The 20,499-nt window shown below is 46.9% G+C and overlaps 1 protein-coding gene across 1 annotated transcript; it reads right to left on the bottom strand.

The window, feature by feature from the left end:
* Positions 1-685: 685 nt before the first annotated feature.
* Positions 686-19,947, bottom strand: DET1 (DET1 partner of COP1 E3 ubiquitin ligase). The gene is made up of 5 exons (XM_034424678.3): positions 19,374-19,947; positions 15,731-16,924; positions 10,932-11,122; positions 7,709-7,900; positions 686-2,961 (listed from the first exon to the last, which is right to left on the bottom strand). Exons 2-5 carry the CDS (start codon positions 16,811-16,813, stop codon positions 2,772-2,774), a joined length of 1,656 nt encoding a protein of 551 aa, XP_034280569.1. The 5' UTR covers positions 16,814-16,924; positions 19,374-19,947; the 3' UTR covers positions 686-2,771.
* Positions 19,948-20,499: the final 552 nt, after the last annotated feature.

Genomic DNA, 20,499 nt, shown 5'->3' on the forward strand with positions numbered 1-20,499 from the left:
AGGTTAGCTTGATTAGCACAAGGAAAAAAAAAAATCTGCTCCAGCAATTTACCTCTTTGCAGCAGGCAGCAGAGCCCTGAGCAAAACAGCCTAGAGCAAATCAGCTGAGAGTCAGGATGCTGATCCAATCAACTTGTGCTAATTAGGCTATGCTGAAGCTGAAAGGAGCTGTTTTTCCTTGCTGTTTACTTGCAAGGAGGTAACTGCTGCGAGGCAGAAGCCAAAGGGTGGGGGCCAGTGGGTAGGCGGGGCTACATTCGGTGTATAAGACGCACCTAAATTTTCACCTCCTTTTAGGAGGGAAAAAGGTGTGTCTTATTCTCCGAAAAATACGGTAAGTATATTTGGGTGGTCCTTAGGAGTGAAGACGAAGGCAAAGTAATCTATATCTTTACAACAATCTGTGAATCAGGTTAGCACGTATGTTCAGGTGCATTCAACCAGACATCTGTTTTGCCTTGCCTTCCCAGGTGACTCAACTCAAAAGGCAATTTCAAAAGTGGGAGATTAATATTGGTGAAGAAATGTTGGGAGTCAATCCTTCTTCAGATGACCTCACGGGAACTTTTCTAGTTCTCATACGAGCCAAAAGCTAACCAAAGTCCTCCTTGCACGTCCATTCAGCTTTGCCGTTTCCTTTCAACGCAGCAAGAGACAGAAAGGGCACCCAAAGAGCAAACCACACTTTTCCATTTGTGTTACTTTTAATCTTCGTGTTACTTTTATTTCCCTGAACTTCTGGGTCAAAGACAAAAGTCAACCATTTTGAGCATATGAAAATGTCCTCACAAGGTGTATATTTTTTTTGACATTCTTGCCTCCTGCTGAGAATTGCCAAGAGAGTAGCACTGGCACCGAATGTAAGGAAAGAGAAATGTTAGATTTACGTGTCTAAAATGTCCTTCAACCTGGTGGCAAGTTGACTGAAGGCAGGGAAGAGGGCTGTTTTATTTCTTTTATTTACTTATTTACAGATGGACTGGTTTGATTTGATTTGATTTCTCTAGCTGCCTATTTCAGCCATTGTTCAGCAATTTGTAACCAAGGATTTTCAAGCAGCCTAAGGGGCCAGTCTTCCTTGGCCAAGCCAAGTTAACCATTTCCTCATTTAAAGCAGGGGTGAAATCCAGCAGGTTCTGGAGAACCGGTAGCAGAAATTTTGAGCAGTTCAGAGAACTGGCAAATACCACCTCTGGCTGGCCCCAGAGTGGGGTGGGAATGGAGATTTTACAGTATCCTTCCCCCAGGAGTGGGGAGGGAATGGGGATTTTGCAGTATCCTTCCCCTGAAGTGGGGTGGGAATGGAGATTTTGCAATATCCTTCCACCTGGAGTGGGGAGGGATTGGGGATTTTGCAGTATCCTTCCCCCAGTAGTGGGGAGGGAATGGGGATTTTGCAATATCCTTCCCCCAGGAGTGGGGAGGGAGTGTGGATTTTGCAGTATCCTTCCCCCTAGGAGTGGGGAGGGAATGGGGATTTTGCAGTATCCTTCCCCCAGTAGTGGGGAGGGGATGGGGATTTTGCAATATCCTTCCCCCTGGAGTGGGGTAGGAATGGGGAGTTTGCAGTATCCTTCCTCCAGGAGTGGGGAGGGAATGGGGATTTTGCAGTATCCTTCCCCTGCCACGCCCATCAAGCCACACCACGCCCACAGAACCGGTAGGGAAAAAAAATTGGATTTCACCACTGATTTAAAGCCTGTGTGGGTCAACTGCATGATATTGCCGGACACTCAAACTGGAATGATCATGATTAGTAGCACAACAGAACCCTAACGCTCCCTGTCGGCCATCCTGGGCCCCTGACCCCTGGGCGATGGGCACGCTAGGTTGGCAGGAGGGTTTTCATAGAACAGAACTTGGGCAGCACAAAACCTTTCGTGGGTTATAATCTAATCTAAAGAGAGAGAGATGGGGGATTAAAGGCTAAGATTCCCCTAAAGTGTTTCTACGGGAGTATTTCATCCCACTGTCTCCCCTGCCTGTATAAAAGCAGGCACCGTATCCCTCTCTTTCGCTAAGGAACCAACCAAGCCAGCAATTTAGAATGACAGAATAACCGAGTTGGAAGGGACCTTGGAGGTCTTCTAGTCCAACCCCCTGCCCAGGCAGGAAACCCTACACCACTTCAGACAAAATGGTTATCCAACCTCTTCTTAAAAACTTCCAGTGTTGGAGCATTCACAACTTCTGGAGGCAAGTGGTTCCACGGATTAATTGTTCTAACTGTCAAGCTTCTTGAAAGATGGTAGTGATAGAAGGACTTTTATCCCTCTATCCAGAGAGAGAGAGAGAGAGAGAGAGAGAGAGAGAGAGAGAGAGAGAGAGAGAGAGAGAGAGAGAGAGGAAAATAAGTAATGGCTTGCTACAAATGGGTTTCCTGTTGCTTATTCAGCTGAAGCCCCCACCCCCACCCCCACCCCCACCCCTCCTACTCAATAGCAGCAGCAGCAGTAGATGTAGTAATAAGTCAAGTATCAGAGCAGAGAACATTACAAAATAATCTGCTTGGTTTGTGCTGAATGACGGAAGAATGGCTAACACCTGAGAAAAAAAGAACTTTCGAGACGGTTATGGATCCATCAGCACCATCATTCCTGCGAGATTCGAACACCGCAGGGTTAAAAACGGCATCGCTCCAAAGAGGCTCTTTAGTGTTTTGGTTTCTTTCAGCCTGACTTTGGCTTTGGGGGGTATCCGTGGAAAAAAAAAAAAAAACTTTAAAAAAAAAAATAGATGTCTCTATTCTGTGTCTACAGCGGAGCAAAACGCTACGTGCAGCTATGCCTCATGTGGAAGTTCACAACGTATTCCGCGTTAGTCCGCTGCACGGAGATAGCAAAGGGTTCGAAAGGATGGAAGGTAAATGCCACCAGGCGCCGGACGGTATGATTGATGGGTCGACCCAGAAGTCCTGCTTGGATTTCAAACTTCAGCAGACCAGAATCTCGGGCATAAAATCTGTGAATGGGAAAAGAGAGGGAGGGAGGGAGACAGAGACAGAGAGAGGAGGGAGAGGGAGGGAGGGAGAGAGAGGGAGGGAGACAGAGAGAGAGACAGAGAGAGAGGGGGGAGACAGAGGGAGGAAGACAGAGAGAGAGAGGAAGAGGAAGGGGACGGGAGACAGAGGGAGGAAGACAGGGAAGGAGGGAGAGGGAGGGATGGAGAGAGAGAGGGAGACAGAGGGAGGGAGGGAGACAGAAAGAGGGAGGGAGAGGGAGGGAGGGAGACAGAGAGAGGGAGGGAGGTAGACAGAGAGAGAGAGGGAGGGAGGGAGAGAGAGAGGGAGAGAGAGGGAGGGAGACAGGGAAGGAGGGAGAGGGAGGGAGGGAGAGAGGGAGACGGGGAGGGAGGGAGACAGAGAAAGAGGGAGGGAAAGAGGGAGGGAGACAGAGAGAGACAGAGGGAGACAGAGGGAGGAAGATAGAAGGAGGGAGGGAGGGAGATGGAGGCAGGGAGGAAGGCAGAGAAAGAGGGAGGGAGGGAGGAAGACAGAGGGAGGGAGACAGAGGGAGGGAGAGAAAGAGGGAGAGAGGGAGAGAGAGAGAGAGAGAGAATGCTGGATGGCTATTCTTTGGGCACATAGAATTAAATAAAAATCAATCTCATGTAATTCAGTAAGCAAAGAAAGACACCATGCTATTTTGACCAAAGTGAAGAGAAACTACAGGAAAGGGGACATTAGAACTCCTCTATTGAAAAGGTTTCAATAAAACCAAAGTTTTGCCTTTTACCAAACGAGCTAGCGATAGGATTGAAGTACATTATTATCAATTATTGCCCGGATCCTGCCTTTCCTACAGCAGCATTATTTAAAACTCCCTCCTCCAGTAAAAAAAAAAAGGATTGTGAGGCTAAGGGGAAAATTAAAAAGTCAAGTGAAGCAGAGAACCTCCGTGCCTGCGTCTGGAAGCTGCCAAACCTTGGATTCCCGCAGCAAGATATTCACCTAGAACCCTGGCAGGAGATATGGAGATGAGAAAGACGAAGTGGGTTTTTAAACAAATGCAGCTTCATAAAAGAGATCGGCTGACCCTGATCTCGTGGCTGGTTCTCCCTTCTTTTTTTTGCAGGGGAGTATTTTCAAAGCGTCCTCCTCGGTGTTCGAACCCTTAATGTGCAGATTCCATACCTCCCCTCCCCTCCCCTCAAAATAGACAAGCTGTTCAAGCTGCAATGCAGACCGAGTGAGGAAGAGGATGCTCTCAGGATAAGTAGAATACCCACCAGGTTTCATTATGCGGCCTGTTGCATTCATCACATTCTTTCTAAATAGTCATTATTTATATCCTGCTCTTAAATGGCCCCTGGCTGGCCTGACAATTAAGAGACAACACACACACACAAACACACACAAACCGAGGGGGAAAAGAGCAACAATCTGGGTAGCCTGACTTTCTAAACGGCTCCCTTCTCTCAAGCGGAGCTGGTAGGCGAAGGAAGGAAGGAGGGGGGAAAAAAAAAAACAGGAAGGGGAGCAAACTTCGTTCTGTGAGTTTCTGCCTTTGCCATTCTAATTCAGGGCAATTTGCCATACTCAAGAAAAGTGCCCTATAATCTCCAAGATAGGCTCTGTCTCGGGGTTTTGTTTTTTTTCCTTTCCCCCCCACCCCACCCACATCTATTTTTTGAAAAGTGCTCTGCAATCAGAGGCCATTTACACTGCCTTGAACGCAGCGGAGAAATTAAGATCCCGAAATGCAAGATGCGTGCCAATAAGAACAATAATGGAGTGCCAATTGTTAAGAGCAATGGAAAAGCTTACCTACCGCACTGTCGGGCTTCTCAAACGCTCCTCCCCAAAGGCTTACGGTGACATTTTCCAGTCTGCTTAAGTCTTGGGCCCTTTAAACTGTCAGCAGAAGGATTTCTGGCTCATCCTAATGGCCGAGACAGCTAAGAAGTCCTCTAAGAACCCCTGGCTGAGGGGTTAAGGTGGGTGGAGGGCAGGTGGCAAAAGACTTGTCATCTTCAGATCCAAGCCAGCATGAAGGGTGCTATTTTAGCAGCTTGGCGCGTGGTGGGAAAAGGGAAGGACTCAAAAGTAAGCCAAGCGTGACACAAAGGCTCAATATTCTTGGGCGTGTGTCGGCAACTTGAGGCCCCAGAGCCGCGTGCAGCTCTTTCGTCCCCCGGCTGTGGCTCCCTGTCGGTTGGCTGGCCCCGCTCCTCGCTGCTCCTCCCAGTCACTCCTCACATAGCCTGAGAAGGTTAAGGGCGAAGGCGGGGATGGAGACTTGCTCCGAACGAGAGGGAAGTGCCCCTGTACTTGCCTCTCATCTCGCGGAGGCTTCTTCTGGCGCTTCTTAGTGCTGCGTGCACCTCGGTCGCTTGGGGAGACGCACAATTTGCTCTCTGCCCCGAGATGCTGGCCTGGGCCAGCTGCGGCTGATGCTCCGCGTCGTAATGGGCTTCAGGAAGAGGAGGGGATGCCGTTTTACAATGCGGAGCATCGGCCGCAGTCAGCCGGGCCCCTGAGTGACGTGGACTTGGCCACGCCCACCCAGGTTTTGTGGCTCCCGGTGTTTTCTTTTCCGTGGGAAACGGGTCCAAATGGCTCTTTGAGTGTTTAAGGTTGCAGACCCGTTCCAGATGTTCCAACTTTAGCATTCCAGTTTCCTATAATTAATATGACATCTTTTTTTAATTGTATCAGTAAAACACTACAAGTCACTGTAGAAGTGCTGTACTGGGACTGGACTATATTTTAGGTCCTCATAATATCATAATATGGGCTTTTCCAATAAGGAAAGGCCCAAAATTGCTCCTGCAAAGCAGCCCGTTGTTGGCTGCCACAAGGGAGCTTGCTTGAGGGTGAGAACTGGAGTTTGAGCAGTTTACGAAGAGCAGACAGAACTGGGAACCAGAAGATGGGGAATAAGCTTCAATTGGGTAGTAGGACAAACAACAACTGCCGCTGTTGAAAGCAGATCAGAAGTGAAGACTCTCTGCCCTCTAGATCAGGGGGTCTTCTAACCTTGGCATATTGGGGGACTTCCAACTTCCAGAATTTCTCACTGAGCCATGCTGGTTGAGGAATTCTGGGAATTCCGGGTGCGATTCAAGGTGTTGGTTACCACCTTTAAAGCGCTCCATTGCATAGGACCCGGGTACCTTCGAGACCGTCTTCTGCCACCAATAGCCTCCCACCGACCAGTCCGCTCGCACAGAGAGGGTCTCCTCAGGGTGCCATCAGCCAAGTTATGTCGGCTGGCGACACCCAGGGGGAGGGCCTTCTCTGTGGGAGCCCCAGCCCTGTGGAATGAACTGCCCCCGGAAATACGTAAGATCTCCGACCTCCGGGTGTTTCGTTGCGCATTGAAGACCCTGTTGTTCCGCCAGGCCGGGCTATCAACATAATCATTTTAAATTGGGGTATTTTAAATTTTTGGGTTTTTAATCCGGCCAAATTTATTTAATTATTTTAATTTTTAATCATTGTTGTGTCTTGTGTTTTTAAATTGGTTGTACACTGCCCTGAGTCCTTCGGGAGAAGGGCGGTATAGAAATAAAATTATTTATTTATTTATTTATTTATTTAACTGAAGTCCACCAAAGTGGCCAAGGTTGGAGATCCCTGCTCTAGATGCTACTGAGAAACAAAGCACAGGCTTATCCCCCTCCAGTCCTTGAAACTGGTCTGCTTGCTAAGCAGACACTGGAAACGCAAGCACCCACAAGCTCGGATTTCCTTCCAGCCTTTTCCAAACACAGCAGCAAACCTATTTGCTTTCATAACTGCCAAAGCCCATTTCTGAGAACATCTACAGAACTGCTATTTTATTTTATTTTATTTTTTGCTAGACAGCCAGCCAGCCACACGATCACCTATAAACTATCGGGATTAGGACCTTTCCAAAGCGTCAAGGACATCCGTGAGGAAAACAAGCAGCAATGTGAAATTAAAAACGGAAGTCATTCGTACGTGATCGAGAGTATGACTGGAAGGCAGCGTGGATGAACAATGACTCGGAAGCTCGCCGAAAGCTACATGAGCCGCGGTGGTGCAGTGGTTAGAGTGCAGTACTGCAGGCTACTTCTGCTGACTGCCGGCTGCCTGCAATTTGGCAGTTCGAATCTCACCAGGCTCAAGGTTGACTCAGCCTTCCGTCCTTCCGAGGTGGGTAAAATGAGGACCCAGATTGTTGGGGGCCATAGGCTGACTCTGTAAACCGCTTAAAGAGGGCTGGAAAGCACTATAAAGCGGTATATAAGGCTAAGTGATATTGCTCTTGTTCTTCCTTTTCCCCACTCACCCATCTATCCATCCACCCATCCATGGTGCACAGTGGCTAGAATGCAGAATTGCAGGCTAACTCTGCCTGCTGCCAGGAGTTAAGGTTGACTCAGCCTTCCATCCTTCCAAAGGTCAGTAAAATGAGGACCCAGACCGTTGGGGGGGGGCAAGAGGCTGACTCTGTAAACCGCTTAGAGAGGGCTGTAAAAGCACTGTGAAGCGGTATATAAGTCTAAGTGCTATTGCTATTAAACAAATTTCTCATTTAGCAACATACATTTTGGGCTCAATAGTGGTGGTTAAATTGAGGACGACCTGTAGCCTATGGTGGATCAAACCAAGGACCCTATTAATTGCCCAATGAATGAGACATAACAGAAACCTTACGATTATCTGTTTCCTGGCTAATAGGGAAGCAAACCACACGCAACGCCTTGTTCTTTCTAATGTCATCGTGGAAATGGTGCATACCTGATTGGGTGGTCACCACATGTTTTGGGACGTTCCATGACCGAAACCCACTTGTCATCATAGCTGAAGAGAGAGAGGTCAAGGTAAGGGCTGCCACTGTATGATTGCGCGCTGATTGGAAGCTGACCCAGGAGCCGACGCACAGCCTCTGTGTGTCCCCCGTACTTTGCGTTGACAATGGTGTCCTTGAAACTGAAGCAGAGAAGGTGAAGGCTATAAAGCTGAAAGAAACGACATAAAAAAACCCACCTCTCCTTCCTTCCACCCACCTGGTACTAACTATACGTTAGCATTGGGGAAATCAGACAAACAAGAATCCTGAGTTCATAAAAGGACTGGGGTTTAAGCTTTGGCATCTCTTTTGAGAAAAAAATGTTGGGGGGGGGGGGGAAAGAACTTCTGCCTAAGACTTCGAAGCTGTAGTCACTGAATAAGGTTAGAGCAGGGGTGTCAAACTCGATTTCATTGAGGGAGGCATCAGGATTTTGTTTGATCTCCGGGGGGGGGCATGGCCAGGGGCGTGGCCAGCTTGACGTCATTTGGGGTGCCTGTGACGGCCCGAGCACTTTGCCTGTGAAAACAGGCTCCCGAGCTCTGTTTTCGGCTCTGATGGCTTCCTGCAACCCTCTTGTTGTGGTCCGCCAGCAGCCTGCAGAACTGGCAGCGGAGGCGGACAGTGAAGAGGCTGAGGAGGAACATGGGCCAGTCCTGGAGTCTGGGGAAGGCCCCGACGAGGCCTCTGCGTCTGAGGCAGAGGGGGGGCCAGGGCCATCTGGGAGTTATGCGCTGACTCCGGAGCCCCCAGAGTCGGACAGCAGAGAGGCAGAGGAACAGGAGGAGCCTGTTCCTAATGCACACATGCGCAGAGCTGCCAGAAGGCAAGAGCAGCTAAAGCAAAAGGGACGACTCAGGAGTAAGGCAGGAGATGATTGACCCCTCCCATAAGGCTTAAAAGAGAAACAAAGGCACTTGGGCCTTTTGCAGGAAAGCAACATTGCTAACTCTGTTTCCAGTTGGCATCTCTTGTTTGTTTCTGAACTTCATAGGGCTTTGCCAAGTAAGGCCTTTGGCAGGGTGTCAAAGAAGATAAAGGTTGGTGATTATCCCGAAGGACTTCTTCCGAAGGACTTGTTTTGCAACTAATTGGGACTCAGCTGGGAATGAACATAATTCTCAGCTGTTACAATAAAATAGGTTTATTTAGGACTAATTGTGTCTTGTAATGACTCAATAAGCCTAGGTCACAACACCTCTGCCAGCAAAAACACAGCTTGGAAGGGCCGCCCGTTTGCAAGCTCCATTTTCTCCGGCAGAGGCACCACGGGCCAGTCCTTCACTGTTTCCAGGGTGGCCCCATGGGCCAGATCTAAGCAGCCCGCAGGCAGGCCTGCAGGCCTTGAGTTTGACACCCCTGGGTTAAAGGAAATAATGGCATCATTCAGAGAGTCAGATTGAGACAAACAGGTTCAATTCCCACGAAGCTACAGAAATTCAAACTTTGTCTATTCCGTGTGCTTGTTTTGAGATTAAAATGTAAGCAAGAAGAACATGTAGAACATGTAGTTCAAGCTCCTTCAGAGGAGACACAATTGAAGCAACTATGGTGCTATGAAGACAGATAACCAGATAAATAGTTCTCAAGTAGTGAATCACCTGTACTTGAAGAGAAATTGAGCAGCATAATCATTTTTAGATTGCATTTCCAACAAAAATCTAACAGAGATTCCTTAGAAGCTCATTACAGGATTCTCTGTAAAAAAATCAGTGACCAAAAAAACCCCCAAACCCTATCCAAAAAATTTATCCCATTAATTACTTTAGTACAATTTATTGTCCTTAACAATTTTTAGAGAACAGTCTTCATTCAATGGATGATGTGTGGAAGGACAAAGATAAAGTCAAGACGAGCAGACAGTTGGGTCAAGGGAACCCTAGCAGAAAAAATAATCAGAAAGAGCTAACCAGATGCTGAGCCGATAAAATGGAAGAGGTAACCAGATGCTGAACTAAAGAAAACCAAGAGTTAAAAAAAAACCTAACTCGTTTGAAGTGCGAAATATCTTTTTCTTCAAGAAAACATAAATGAATAATTTAGAGACAACCAAATCGCCTTGCACTATTAAAAGGTCATCACTGTTTATTCAATTTCTTGCATTAAAGCAAAATACCAGAACGACAGCAGCTTTATACCAATCAACGGGAAAAATCTCAGATCTCTTTATAAAGTTCACATTCGTATTTGTTAAAACTTAAAAACTTCTGGCCCTGCCAGGAATATCGAAACTGGGCAAAAAGCCTTTTAATTCAAAAGGCCAAGTGCTGGTTTCCTGGAAATAAGTCCAGAAGTAAACCCGTATGACTATTCTAAAAAATGGACCCTTTAAACTGCAAATTCTGACAGATATCACAACGGGGTGACAAGGATTAGCAATGCTTGCCTTTAAATTACATTTTCTCGAAAGAACAACATGAAAACTAAAAGGTTTTACGGCTACGGATCTCCTGATAGTAAAGGATAAGATGGAAACCCATCCTCATTCTTGAATGATGTAAAGCAGGGGTGTCAAACTCGATTTCATTGAGGGCCACATCAGGGTTGTATCTGACCTCAGGGGGATGGGGTGGGTGTGGCCAAGGTGGGCATGGCCAGCTTGACATCACTCCTGTCGGGGGCGCCTGTGGTGGCCCAAGCACTCTGCCAGCGAAAACGGGTTCCCGAGATCCATTTTCGGCTGCCATGGCCTCCTGCAACCCTCTGCCAGTGAAAACGGAGCTTGTCAAACACAACCCTAATACAGCCCTCAACGAAATTGAGTTTGACACCCCTGTTCTAGTCCAAACCCCTACTCAAGCAGGAGACCAGGGTGGTATTCACTTAACTTCGCTACCGGTTCATAAATGTGAGTGCGCAATTGTGAGCGCAGGGCCTTCCGCGCATGTGCAGATTGTCAAAAACAGGACGTGATTACGTCAGGGGTGGTGGGCGGAGCCTCCCACCACCACCGCTACCAGTTTGCCCGAACCGGATAGAATCAGCTGAATACCCATCACTGTAGGAGACCCTATACCACTTCAGATCAGTGGTCGTCCAATAAAGTAAATAATAAACGAGACTCGCCTACCAAAAGCCTGGGCCACCCCTTCATATATATATGGATAGAGGAAATACACACACACATATATATGTGTGTGTCTGTGTGTTAACAGAAGGCATGAGGCTCACCGGCGCTGGATCTGCCTGGCAAAATTGTTGCTCGAGGCCGAGCAAGGGAACTGAACGGCCTCGCTGTGGAGGGTGGCGTTGCGGAAGAGGTCGCAGAAGTTCTCAAAGAGTTCCAGCAGTTCGTCCGATGTGTTTTCAAAGACGGCAATCACCTCGGTCGTCACCATATTGTACACCACGAAAAATGAAGGCTGGAAGGAAGGAAGGAAAGGAGGAGAAATTGATTCCTGTCGGGCAGAAGAGGCCGCGATGTCGGGCGAGTGAGACAACTCCCACCACCGCACAGCAACCCAAAAGAAATGCTCGTTTTGTGGCAGGAGCCTGCCTTTTTGTCATTCATTCCTTGCATTTTCCATCATCTGAAAGGACTATTAACCACTGTTCAAATCGTTTAACGAAGCTAGGTGAAATTCCTCCAATGCCTTCTTTCGCTTTGTTTATTTCGAACTGGACACTCAACGTTCCACTTCGCCTTTCTCCGCCAAGAAGAAGTGATTTTCTTCTTGGCGGAGAAGAAAGATTTAATTTTAGTTCCTGCTGGGAAATGGGGTTGGTTTTTTTTTCCTTTAATCTCCTCCCCATAACCCCCCCCCCAGTCAGGTGTGAGTTAGCAGCTGATTATTCCTTCGGTATATGCAAAAAGGTGAGAGTTTGTAGGACTTATTTGGGAAGGGGTTGGGGGGCAGTAATTCTCCTTTGGCTGTCTTTAATATTTCTAACATGCCGAGATTGAGTCTTTTAGATGGGATTGTGCTCTGCTTGCTGCCTGTAAACACTACACTGTTTAGGATCGCCTGCTGGTTTGGAAAAGAAAAGATAAGTGCCATTAACTATTTCTTCTGAATTACTGGTATTCTTATCTAAGAATGTTGAAAAGGTAATATTTTGATTTTAACCAAGTCTCCTAAGCAGCAGTTCCGAATTTTTCCCTTAGGAAATAGATTGCAGATGAATCCAAAAACTTGAACATATTTTGCATCTCTAGAGACTTGGAACTTTAAGTTTTTGGAGCGCTGAATCTTGAAAAAAAAAATTCCTTACCAAAAAAAAAAGCTATAGTTTATATTGTTTAAGACAACTGCTTATAAAATTATAAGAAAAATTAAGCCTTCTGCATGCTCAGTTGACCCCTGGCACTGAAGCAATTTCTATACAGGTACTCCTCGACTTACGACTTACAAGCGAGCCCAACATTTCTGTTGCTAAGTGAGACATTTGTTAAGTGAATTTTGCCCCACGTTACGACCGTTCTTGCCACCGTTGTTAAGTGAATCACTGTGGCTGTTAAGTTAGTAACAGGGTTGTTAAGTGAATCTGGCTTCCCCATTGGCTTTGCTTGTCAGAAGGTCGCAACAGTCACATGACCCCGGGACATTGCAACTGTCATAAGTACGAGCCAGTTGCCAGGCATCAAAATTTTGATCACGTGACCAGTGGTCCGTGACCGTGCAATGGTCGTTAAGTGTGAAACATGGTCATAAGTCACTCTTTTCAGTGCTGTCGTAACTTCAAACGTTCACTAAACAAGCTGTTGTAAGCTGAGAGCTACCTGTATTAAAATCTCTCCATTCATCTCGACTAAAATAATTTTTTGCCAAAAATATTTGTGGGGCCAAGAAAAGCAGGCAAATCCTAGAACAGTGATGGTTAACCTTTTTGCCGTCACGTGCCAAAAGCGGGGGAAGGTGGGGGGGATCATGAGCGCGCATGCCCAAACCAATAATTCAATGCACCCTGCCCCCCCCATGCATGCTCGCGCGACATCCCGCTCTCCCCCCGCTTTTGGCACACAATGGCATGGTGGGCCCGGTAGGCCCGTTTTTCACCCTTCCCAGGCTCCAGAGGCTTTCTTGGAGTCTGGGGAGGGCAAAAACAGCTTTCCCCACCCACCTGGAGGCCCTCCGGAGGCCGGAAATGTACCGTTTCCTGACTTCCGGTAGGACCGGAAGGCCCGAAAATCAGCTGGCTGGCACGCGCATGCATGGTGCAGCTGATCTAGGGTGATGGCTTGTGTGCCCACAGATATGGCTCCGTGTTTTCGCCATCACGGTCCTAGAAGCATAATCTGACTGTCCGAAGAGTCAGAATGGATTCTGTCGTTTATCTGTGTCAATAATCGTTGCTTGAAATATGGAGGCAACCATGTCCCACAAACTCCCAATCACGAGAGGTGTGCTTAGGCCTTCCACTGTGCTGCCATGAGCAACTGAAAAAAAACACTACACCTTGGATGCACAACATCTGGAAAACCTCACCCTTGTAAAAGCCTCCATCAAGAAAAGGCCAATACTTTGAGAGGTATCAGCTCAGAGGTCGCTGTCTTTTGAGCCCATCTTACACGCCCGAATGAAGGAGGATTCTGAAGAACTAAGAAGCAACCTATCAGGAATGGGAAGACCAGGTCCACACCTGACGGTCCAATTAAACTGATATATTGCTACTCATGCCTATGCACAGGAATCTTCTCAAGTAACACCTGGCATCTGGAGTAAGACAAAGATCAATGAAATTCAAAGGGGTGGGCTTCAAAAATTTTAGCAAGGGGTTCTCTGCCCAGGTGCTGGGTGGGCATGACCATAGTGGGCGTGGCTTAGTCGGCCTCCTGCACCATGGCTGGGAGGGGGGATGTTTTTGCCCTCCCCGGGCTCCAGAGGCCCTCTGGAGGCTGGAAACGGGTCCGTTTCCAGCCCTCAAACTTCTGATAGGCCCATTTTTCACCCTCCCCAAGCCTGCATGCGTGCCCTGCACTTACCTGCATCCAAAACGGGCCGCGAGGGGACTCCTGGGAGGGGAGGGGCAGGGTGGGCGGGGCCAGCCAGGAGTGGGATTTGGGGGTTCTCCGAACCGCACAGAATCTTAGCTAGAGGTTCTCCCAAACCCCTGCGAACCCCCAGCAGCCCCACCCCTGCTTGTGGCTACTTAGGGATTCTAGGCTGATCCCTCTTTTAACTCTGCCCTAAATTCTGCCACTCCTTCTCCTACACACACATACACACACCAAAAAAAAAAACTGTACAGCTTTTCACTGAAGAGGGCAATCAGACATACTGTCATACTATATACAGCCCCATTTTTCTGATCGTTCCAGCTTCTTTTGTTCCTTTAAGACCATCCTTTCTTGTTCTACAAATACCTTTCTCCTATTAACCTATATCCTTACCAACATTTACTCAGGTTATGTTCCTCCATCGTTTCTTTACAACTGGGTTTAATTTATCCAGGACCAACCATTTCCTCCCCGTCCCCCATTTCTGCATTCTTGCAATAATCTTATGGAGCCCTCAGGAAATCTGTCCTATTAATCAGCACAGGTTTTCTTTCTTTAGAGGACTAAATTGTATTAAGTCCTTTGGGGGAACATTATTTGCTTTGGTCCCAGCAGCACACATAGGCATGGTAAGAAGATCTCCTGGCAAATTACATCTCTTGCTCCATCTAAAAGGTATGAAAAGTGAAGATAAACAACCAAAGCAGAATTTCAGGAATCCAAACCATATTAGATTCAGGGTTGTTGGGTTTTTTTCCCCCCTCTGAACAACCAACTTTTACAATAATGGGATCTGAGCTTGACTGATTATGAAAAGGATTTTGTACTCATAGTAGAAAAGTCAACCCTAAAAAAGACAAAATCTGTGCTAGGAATCATGTGGAAATAATAATGAAAGTAAAACAATCGATACAGTAATACCTGTTTCCCCGAAAATAAGAACCTGTCTTATATTTTTTTGAACCCTGAAATAAGCGCTTGGCCTTATTGCCATGCACTCAAAAACCAGATTGGGCTTATTATCAGGGGATGTCTTATTTGGGGGGAAACGGGATATGTATCTGTGTTGGAATATAACTGAAAGTAAAACACTCTTTATCCGAGCGTGGGCGCGTGTGTGATGCATAAAACCCTATTTTAAATAATGCACATCATACTGATCAACCCATTTTAAAGAGAAATGGTAAAGCACAAAAAGTGCAAAATAAAATAGCAAACAGGCTAAATTAGCTTCCTGTGAAAAAAGATTACAGACCAGAGAGGGTTTTAGACAAGAGTAGAGCCTGGTAGGAAGAGAAAACAATATATACATGCAAAAATGTGGCTAGAGAGGTTTTCTTAAACTTTGTAGCCATTCGTTTAAGCTAAATGTGAAGATCCAGAATCAATCATTATAAATAATTATTCTATAGACAACATTATAGAATTTTGCAAAACGATGGTTTTGAAAGGAAACTGGATAGAACTGTGGTAAATTGGACTAAGTTTGAAAGTTCTTTGTTTATTGTCATCTCTGCATACTGTTGAATCAGATACACTCACATACAACCGGGGTGGGGCTGCTGGGGGTTCGCAAGGGTTCGGGAGAACCTCTAGCTATGATTCTGTGCAGTTCAGAGACCACCCAAATCCCACTTCTGGCTGGCCCCGCCCACCCGGCCCGGCCCCTCCCAGGAATCCCCACGCGGCGCATTTTGGAGGCAGGGAAGTGCAGGGTGCACGCGGAGGCTCGGGGAGGGCAAAAAACAGGCCTACGGGAAGTTTGGGAAGGCCAGAAACAGGCCCCACAGGGCCTCCGGAGCCTGGGAAGACAGTTTTTGCCCCCCCCCCCGGAGGCTCAAGGAAAGCCTCCGGAGCCCGGGGAGGGCAAAAACGTCCCCCTCACATGGTGCAGGAGGCTGACTAGGTCACGCCCACATGACCACGCCCACCCTGCAATAGGGCAGAGAACCCCTTGCTTCAACCCCTTTGAAGCCCACCCCTGCATAGAACTGGATAAAACCCCAATACCATAAAATTACTATATTCTTACCTGTGAAGGATCCGTCACTCGTAAAGTGACTACATCCTCGCTTGTGTACTTGATGAAGAGGTGATTCTCATCCAACAGTTGCATCTTCCACATGCGAAGCTGCCGCAGCTGGTCGAAATACTGGAAGAACCTCCTTTTAGCCATAGCGCTTCCATCTTGCTCTGCCCTTCGCCACAAATAGACCAACAGCCTGTGTTTCAGAGAATTGATGAAGGGCTCTTTGTATGGGTTGGCCATTCCCGTCTGTGAATCCCGCTGGACCTCGGGATAGACGGCAGAGAGCATGAGAAGGTCATCCTCGTAACAAAAGCGCCCGATAGTTCGTACATCAATGAAGGTGCCTTCAGCAGTGACCTGAAAGACATGGATGGTTTGCTGCTGCACGGAGAGGATAGCCAAGATATTCTTATATAGGTAGAGTCCTTGGTTGTGGGATAAGATGACTTTGTCACATTTGAATGTCCGGGTGTCACACAACCTACCCGTGTGTAGGTCTATAATGTGCAAAGAATAATCTTCCAAAGGAGACCTGGGATTAGGAGTCACTGATTCACTGTTGCGGTAAACCTCAAAAAAGGGAGGATGGGGCTCCTCGGGCAGATAGGCAGCAGAACCAACAATGACGTACCGACAATCGTCTGTAAACAAGCTACATTCACGGTTCAAGTGCTCCCCATTGGAGGCCACATTGGTAATATGAAGAAGGACGAAGAACCGTTCAAAGAGACGCCCACGGATATTGATGGACCGCTGGTCGTTGCCATTAGCCAAGATCTCTCCGTCGTAACCCTGGAGTAGATCCTCTGCCGCTTGACATCCCTGGTATTCATAAATCTCCAAAGAAGTCTGATCTGAGGAGAAAGCAATGAAGTATCTTCCATCAGGGGAAAATTTCCGTAAAAAGCAGGGTGGTTTCTCAACGTTGACCACGGTAAAGTTGGGGAAAATGTTTTGATGAAAAATGCGGACTTGGTGCCAATGCGTCCCAATTTTGCCAGAGGTGATCCTTCGACGTTCTAAACGATAGATTACATTCTGGTTCTGGATCCGACGAGGTTTGATGGTTGGATTGTCATGTTCCATCCTAATTTCTTCAAACAGAGAAGGTCCCAGGAATACTGGGCTCTGAGAGAGCCACAGGGCAGCAAATCATGTTGTCAAGTAATGGGACATTTAGAGGCAGTGATAATAAAACTGGAGAGAGAAGGAGGACATCCAAGGAAAGAGACATCAGTCTTAAATCCACATCTAGTTAAGATGAAGCACATTTGTGTTTCTTATACAAAAAGAAAGCAATTCAAATCTGTGATGACAGTATGAATTCAGCACCTGGTTTCTGCCCCACGCACACACACGGATACAAAAAACCCCACTACTTTTTAAGCTGTCACAAGATTCTCCAAATTTCTATACTATTTTCCAGGATTACTATCACAAGAACTGTGCTAAAATTTCATACTTACAAATAAAGAAATGCAATTTAGGAATTCGTTTCCCAAATGAAACCAGCTAATATTTAATGTAAATTAGAAACTGCTCAGAAGAGCTAATGACTAAAAACTGGGAGGAAGCCCATCCCTCTATTGCAACGCTCTCTACATGGGGCTCCCCTTGAGGAGCACCCGGAGGCTACAACTGGCACAGAGTGCAGCCGCGTGGGTGGTAATGGGAGCGACATGGCGTTCCCATGTAACACCCTCCTGCGCGAGCTGCACTGGCTCCCGGTGGTCTTCCGGGTGCGCTTCAAGGTTTTGGTTACCACCTTTAAAGCGCTCCATGGCTCAGGATCTGGGTACTTGTGGGACCGCCTACTACCACCAATAGCCTCACACCGGCCGGTACGCTCCCATAGAGAGGGGCTCCTCCGGGTGCCATCGGCCAAACAATGCCGACTGGCGCCCCCCAGGGGGAGAGCCTTCTCTGTGGGGGCACCTACTATCTGGAATGAGCTCCCCCCGGACATACGGAGGATTCCGGATCTGCGCACCTTCCGCCGCGCTCTAAAGACCTTATTATTATTTCACCAGGCAGGCCTGGCCTAATTTTCTCCCTCTTTTATAAAAGATTTTTAATTTTTTAATGTCTTTTAGTATTTTATATATTCAAATTTTAAAATTGGTTTTAAATAGTTTGGGATTTTAATTTGTCTGGGCCAAAACTATTTAATTTGATTTTAATTCTACTTTTAAATTTTGTACGTGTTTTATTGCTTGGCTGTGCACCGCCCTGAGTCCTTCGGGAGTAGGGTGGTATAGAAATCAAATAAAATAAATAAAATAAATAAATAAAATACAGACCCTTCGCATCCTGGACATAAACTGTTTCAACTCCTACCCTCAAAATGACGCTATAAGGCACTGCACACCAAAACAACTAGACACAAGAACAGTTTTTTCCCAAACGCCATCACTCTGCTAAACAAATAATTCCTTCAACACTGTCAAACTAGTTATTAAGACTGCATTACTATTAATCTTCTCATCGTTCCTATCACCCATCTCCTCCCCCTTATGACTGCATGACTGTAACTTGTTGCTTGTATCCTTACGATTTATATTGATTGTTTCCTAGTATGATTCGATTGCTTATTTGTACCCTATGACTATCATTAAGTGTTGTACCTTATGATTCTTGACAAATGTATCTTCTCTTTTTATGTACACTGAGAGCCTATGCACCAAAGACAAATTCCTTGTGTGTCCAATCACACTTGGCCAATAAAGAATTCTATTCTATTCTAACAAGGAACTAACTAATCCTCTAAGCTAAGGGGATTTCCCCCCCCCCCCCACTTGAGAGAACTATGTCATTTATGGGTCTGAAAAATTGAGGATCATAAAAACAAACTCCCATGGGTCCTTTGGTGTCACGGCATCCTTCCCTTATCCTAATGATTACGAAGCTACTTCGATGATTTTTGTTTTTACATTTTTTGAATTTTTTTTTTTTAAAAAATCCTAAATTCTTTGGGGAGGGTTTTTTTTTTTTTAAATGTTTTATGACATTGATTAAATGGCCCAACCTCCCAGAGTATCAAATGGGACATCATCCCCTACTATAGGTCTCCTGCGTGAGCAAGGGAGGACTGGACTAGATCACCAGTGGTTCACCAACTGGTCGCCCGCGAGAAAATTTTGGTGGTCCGCAGAAAAATTATTTGCATTTTTTAAAAAAAAATATGGCACTGAATACTATTTATCCTTTTTTTAAAAAAAAAAATCATATTTTTTAAAAATTTTAAATCTCGCGGACCACCAAAATTTTTAAATCTCCGCGAGATTTAAAATGTATGAAATGGGTGGTTCCCCTGAGGTCCGAAAGGTTGGTGACCCCTGGACTAGATGACCTCTAGGGGTCCCTCCCAACTCTTGTTACCTCCACGAGCGAGATGGGCGGTTAAGAAGTTCTGTGGTCATTATAAAAGAAATAAATGAATTTATAGGCTCGCCAGAGGCTGGCATTGGGGGAGGATCTGGCTTCAATCTACATTTCCCTCCCTTATGTTTTTTTAGGGAGGCGACTGAAGCCCCTTTTCCCCCCCATAAGGACGCCTGCCGTGGAGAAGCGCGATTCCCCCTCCCCACACACGGGGCCAGCGCTTCCACGCGTATCCCGGGTGGATCCGGCAAGGGGAGAGCCCCACCTCGATGCTTCCCGCTCCAACTCGCTCCTGACGGGGCGAACTTCCACCGCTTCACTCGACAGCGATGGCGGCCGCCATCTTTCCGCCAGAGGAGGCGGGGCTAACTAACCCCCACCAACGAGTCCGCCGCAGCTGACTTTAGGCCCGCCTCGGCTCTGAAGCTCGACATTCGCACCATAGAGTAAACTGAGGGGGGGATGATAGAGTGACGACTCCGCGTGATTGTCTTTTTTTTTTTTTTTTTTTATAAACTACGCTTCCGTCTCTGCTGCGCCGAGGCAGCGTCCCCCTGGCGACCTGGAGGGCGCGACGCGCGTTGGGTCCCTTCTAATCTCGCCTGCTGCGTCGCTGTCATGGCAACCGCATCTCCGTTGAAATTGGCGCCATGGCAACGCGGTTCTTAGGCAGGAAGAGCGCTCCTGGTATCTAAGGAGCCGCCCTCTCCTCCAGAAGGCACCTCAGTGGCTGAAGATGGGCCTCATGATGTGCTATATGGCAATAGACGAACCAACAGATGTGGCCCCTAGGATAACCACTCCAAGAAAGACCTTCCCCACTCCAACCTTTTAAGTATGGGCAGAATAAAGACAGGCCCCCTTGAGGTTGCCATGCCAACCACTCTCATCAGTTGGATGCCTTGCCACCACAGCTGCTACCTAGCAGGATACCATGACAACCTAAGGCATCACGATCACATCTCATACATACATGAACGCATACACACCAGCCTAGTATCCTCTACATGTTACACCTGCCAACCTCTGCAGCAAGTAGTAGTTGCTATGCAGACTAGAAATGTTGAGTGTGGAGACATAAGGTTGAAAATGGCAACACAGTAAACAGATTGTGATGGAAAGAGAGGAGCCACGCTACACAGGGCATATTGCCAACTTGGACTTCAAAACTTTTGAGGACTATGATATATGACTCCCAGTTTAATGACCAGAAAATATTTTTTTAACTTTTTATCATCCATGCTCCTTTCCCATTGGGACCAGTGCAGTCTAATGATCTAGTCTCATGTTTCGTTTATGTAAACTGAAGAACTTACTATGAAAGCAGTTCAACTACTATCACTACAGTACATATAACCTTGTAGAAAACCCCAAGTTAATGCACCAAGAAA

Source organism: Pantherophis guttatus, chromosome 13, assembly GCF_059756535.1.
Source record: "Pantherophis guttatus breed Tessera chromosome 13, ASM5975653v1, whole genome shotgun sequence".
Lineage (NCBI taxonomy): Eukaryota > Metazoa > Chordata > Lepidosauria > Squamata > Colubridae > Pantherophis > Pantherophis guttatus.

Coding starts and splice junctions, on each gene's coding strand:
- DET1 (XM_034424678.3), bottom strand. CDS start 16,813: ATGGAACATGACAATCCAACCATCAAACCTCGTCGGATCCAGAACCAG. Junction 7,901..10,931: donor GCCAGGCAGATCCAGCGCCG/GTGAGCCTCATG, acceptor TCTCTGCTTCAG/TTTCAAGGACACCATTGTCA. Junction 2,962..7,708: donor TGTGGTGACCACCCAATCAG/GTATGCACCATT, acceptor TCCCATTCACAG/ATTTTATGCCCGAGATTCTG.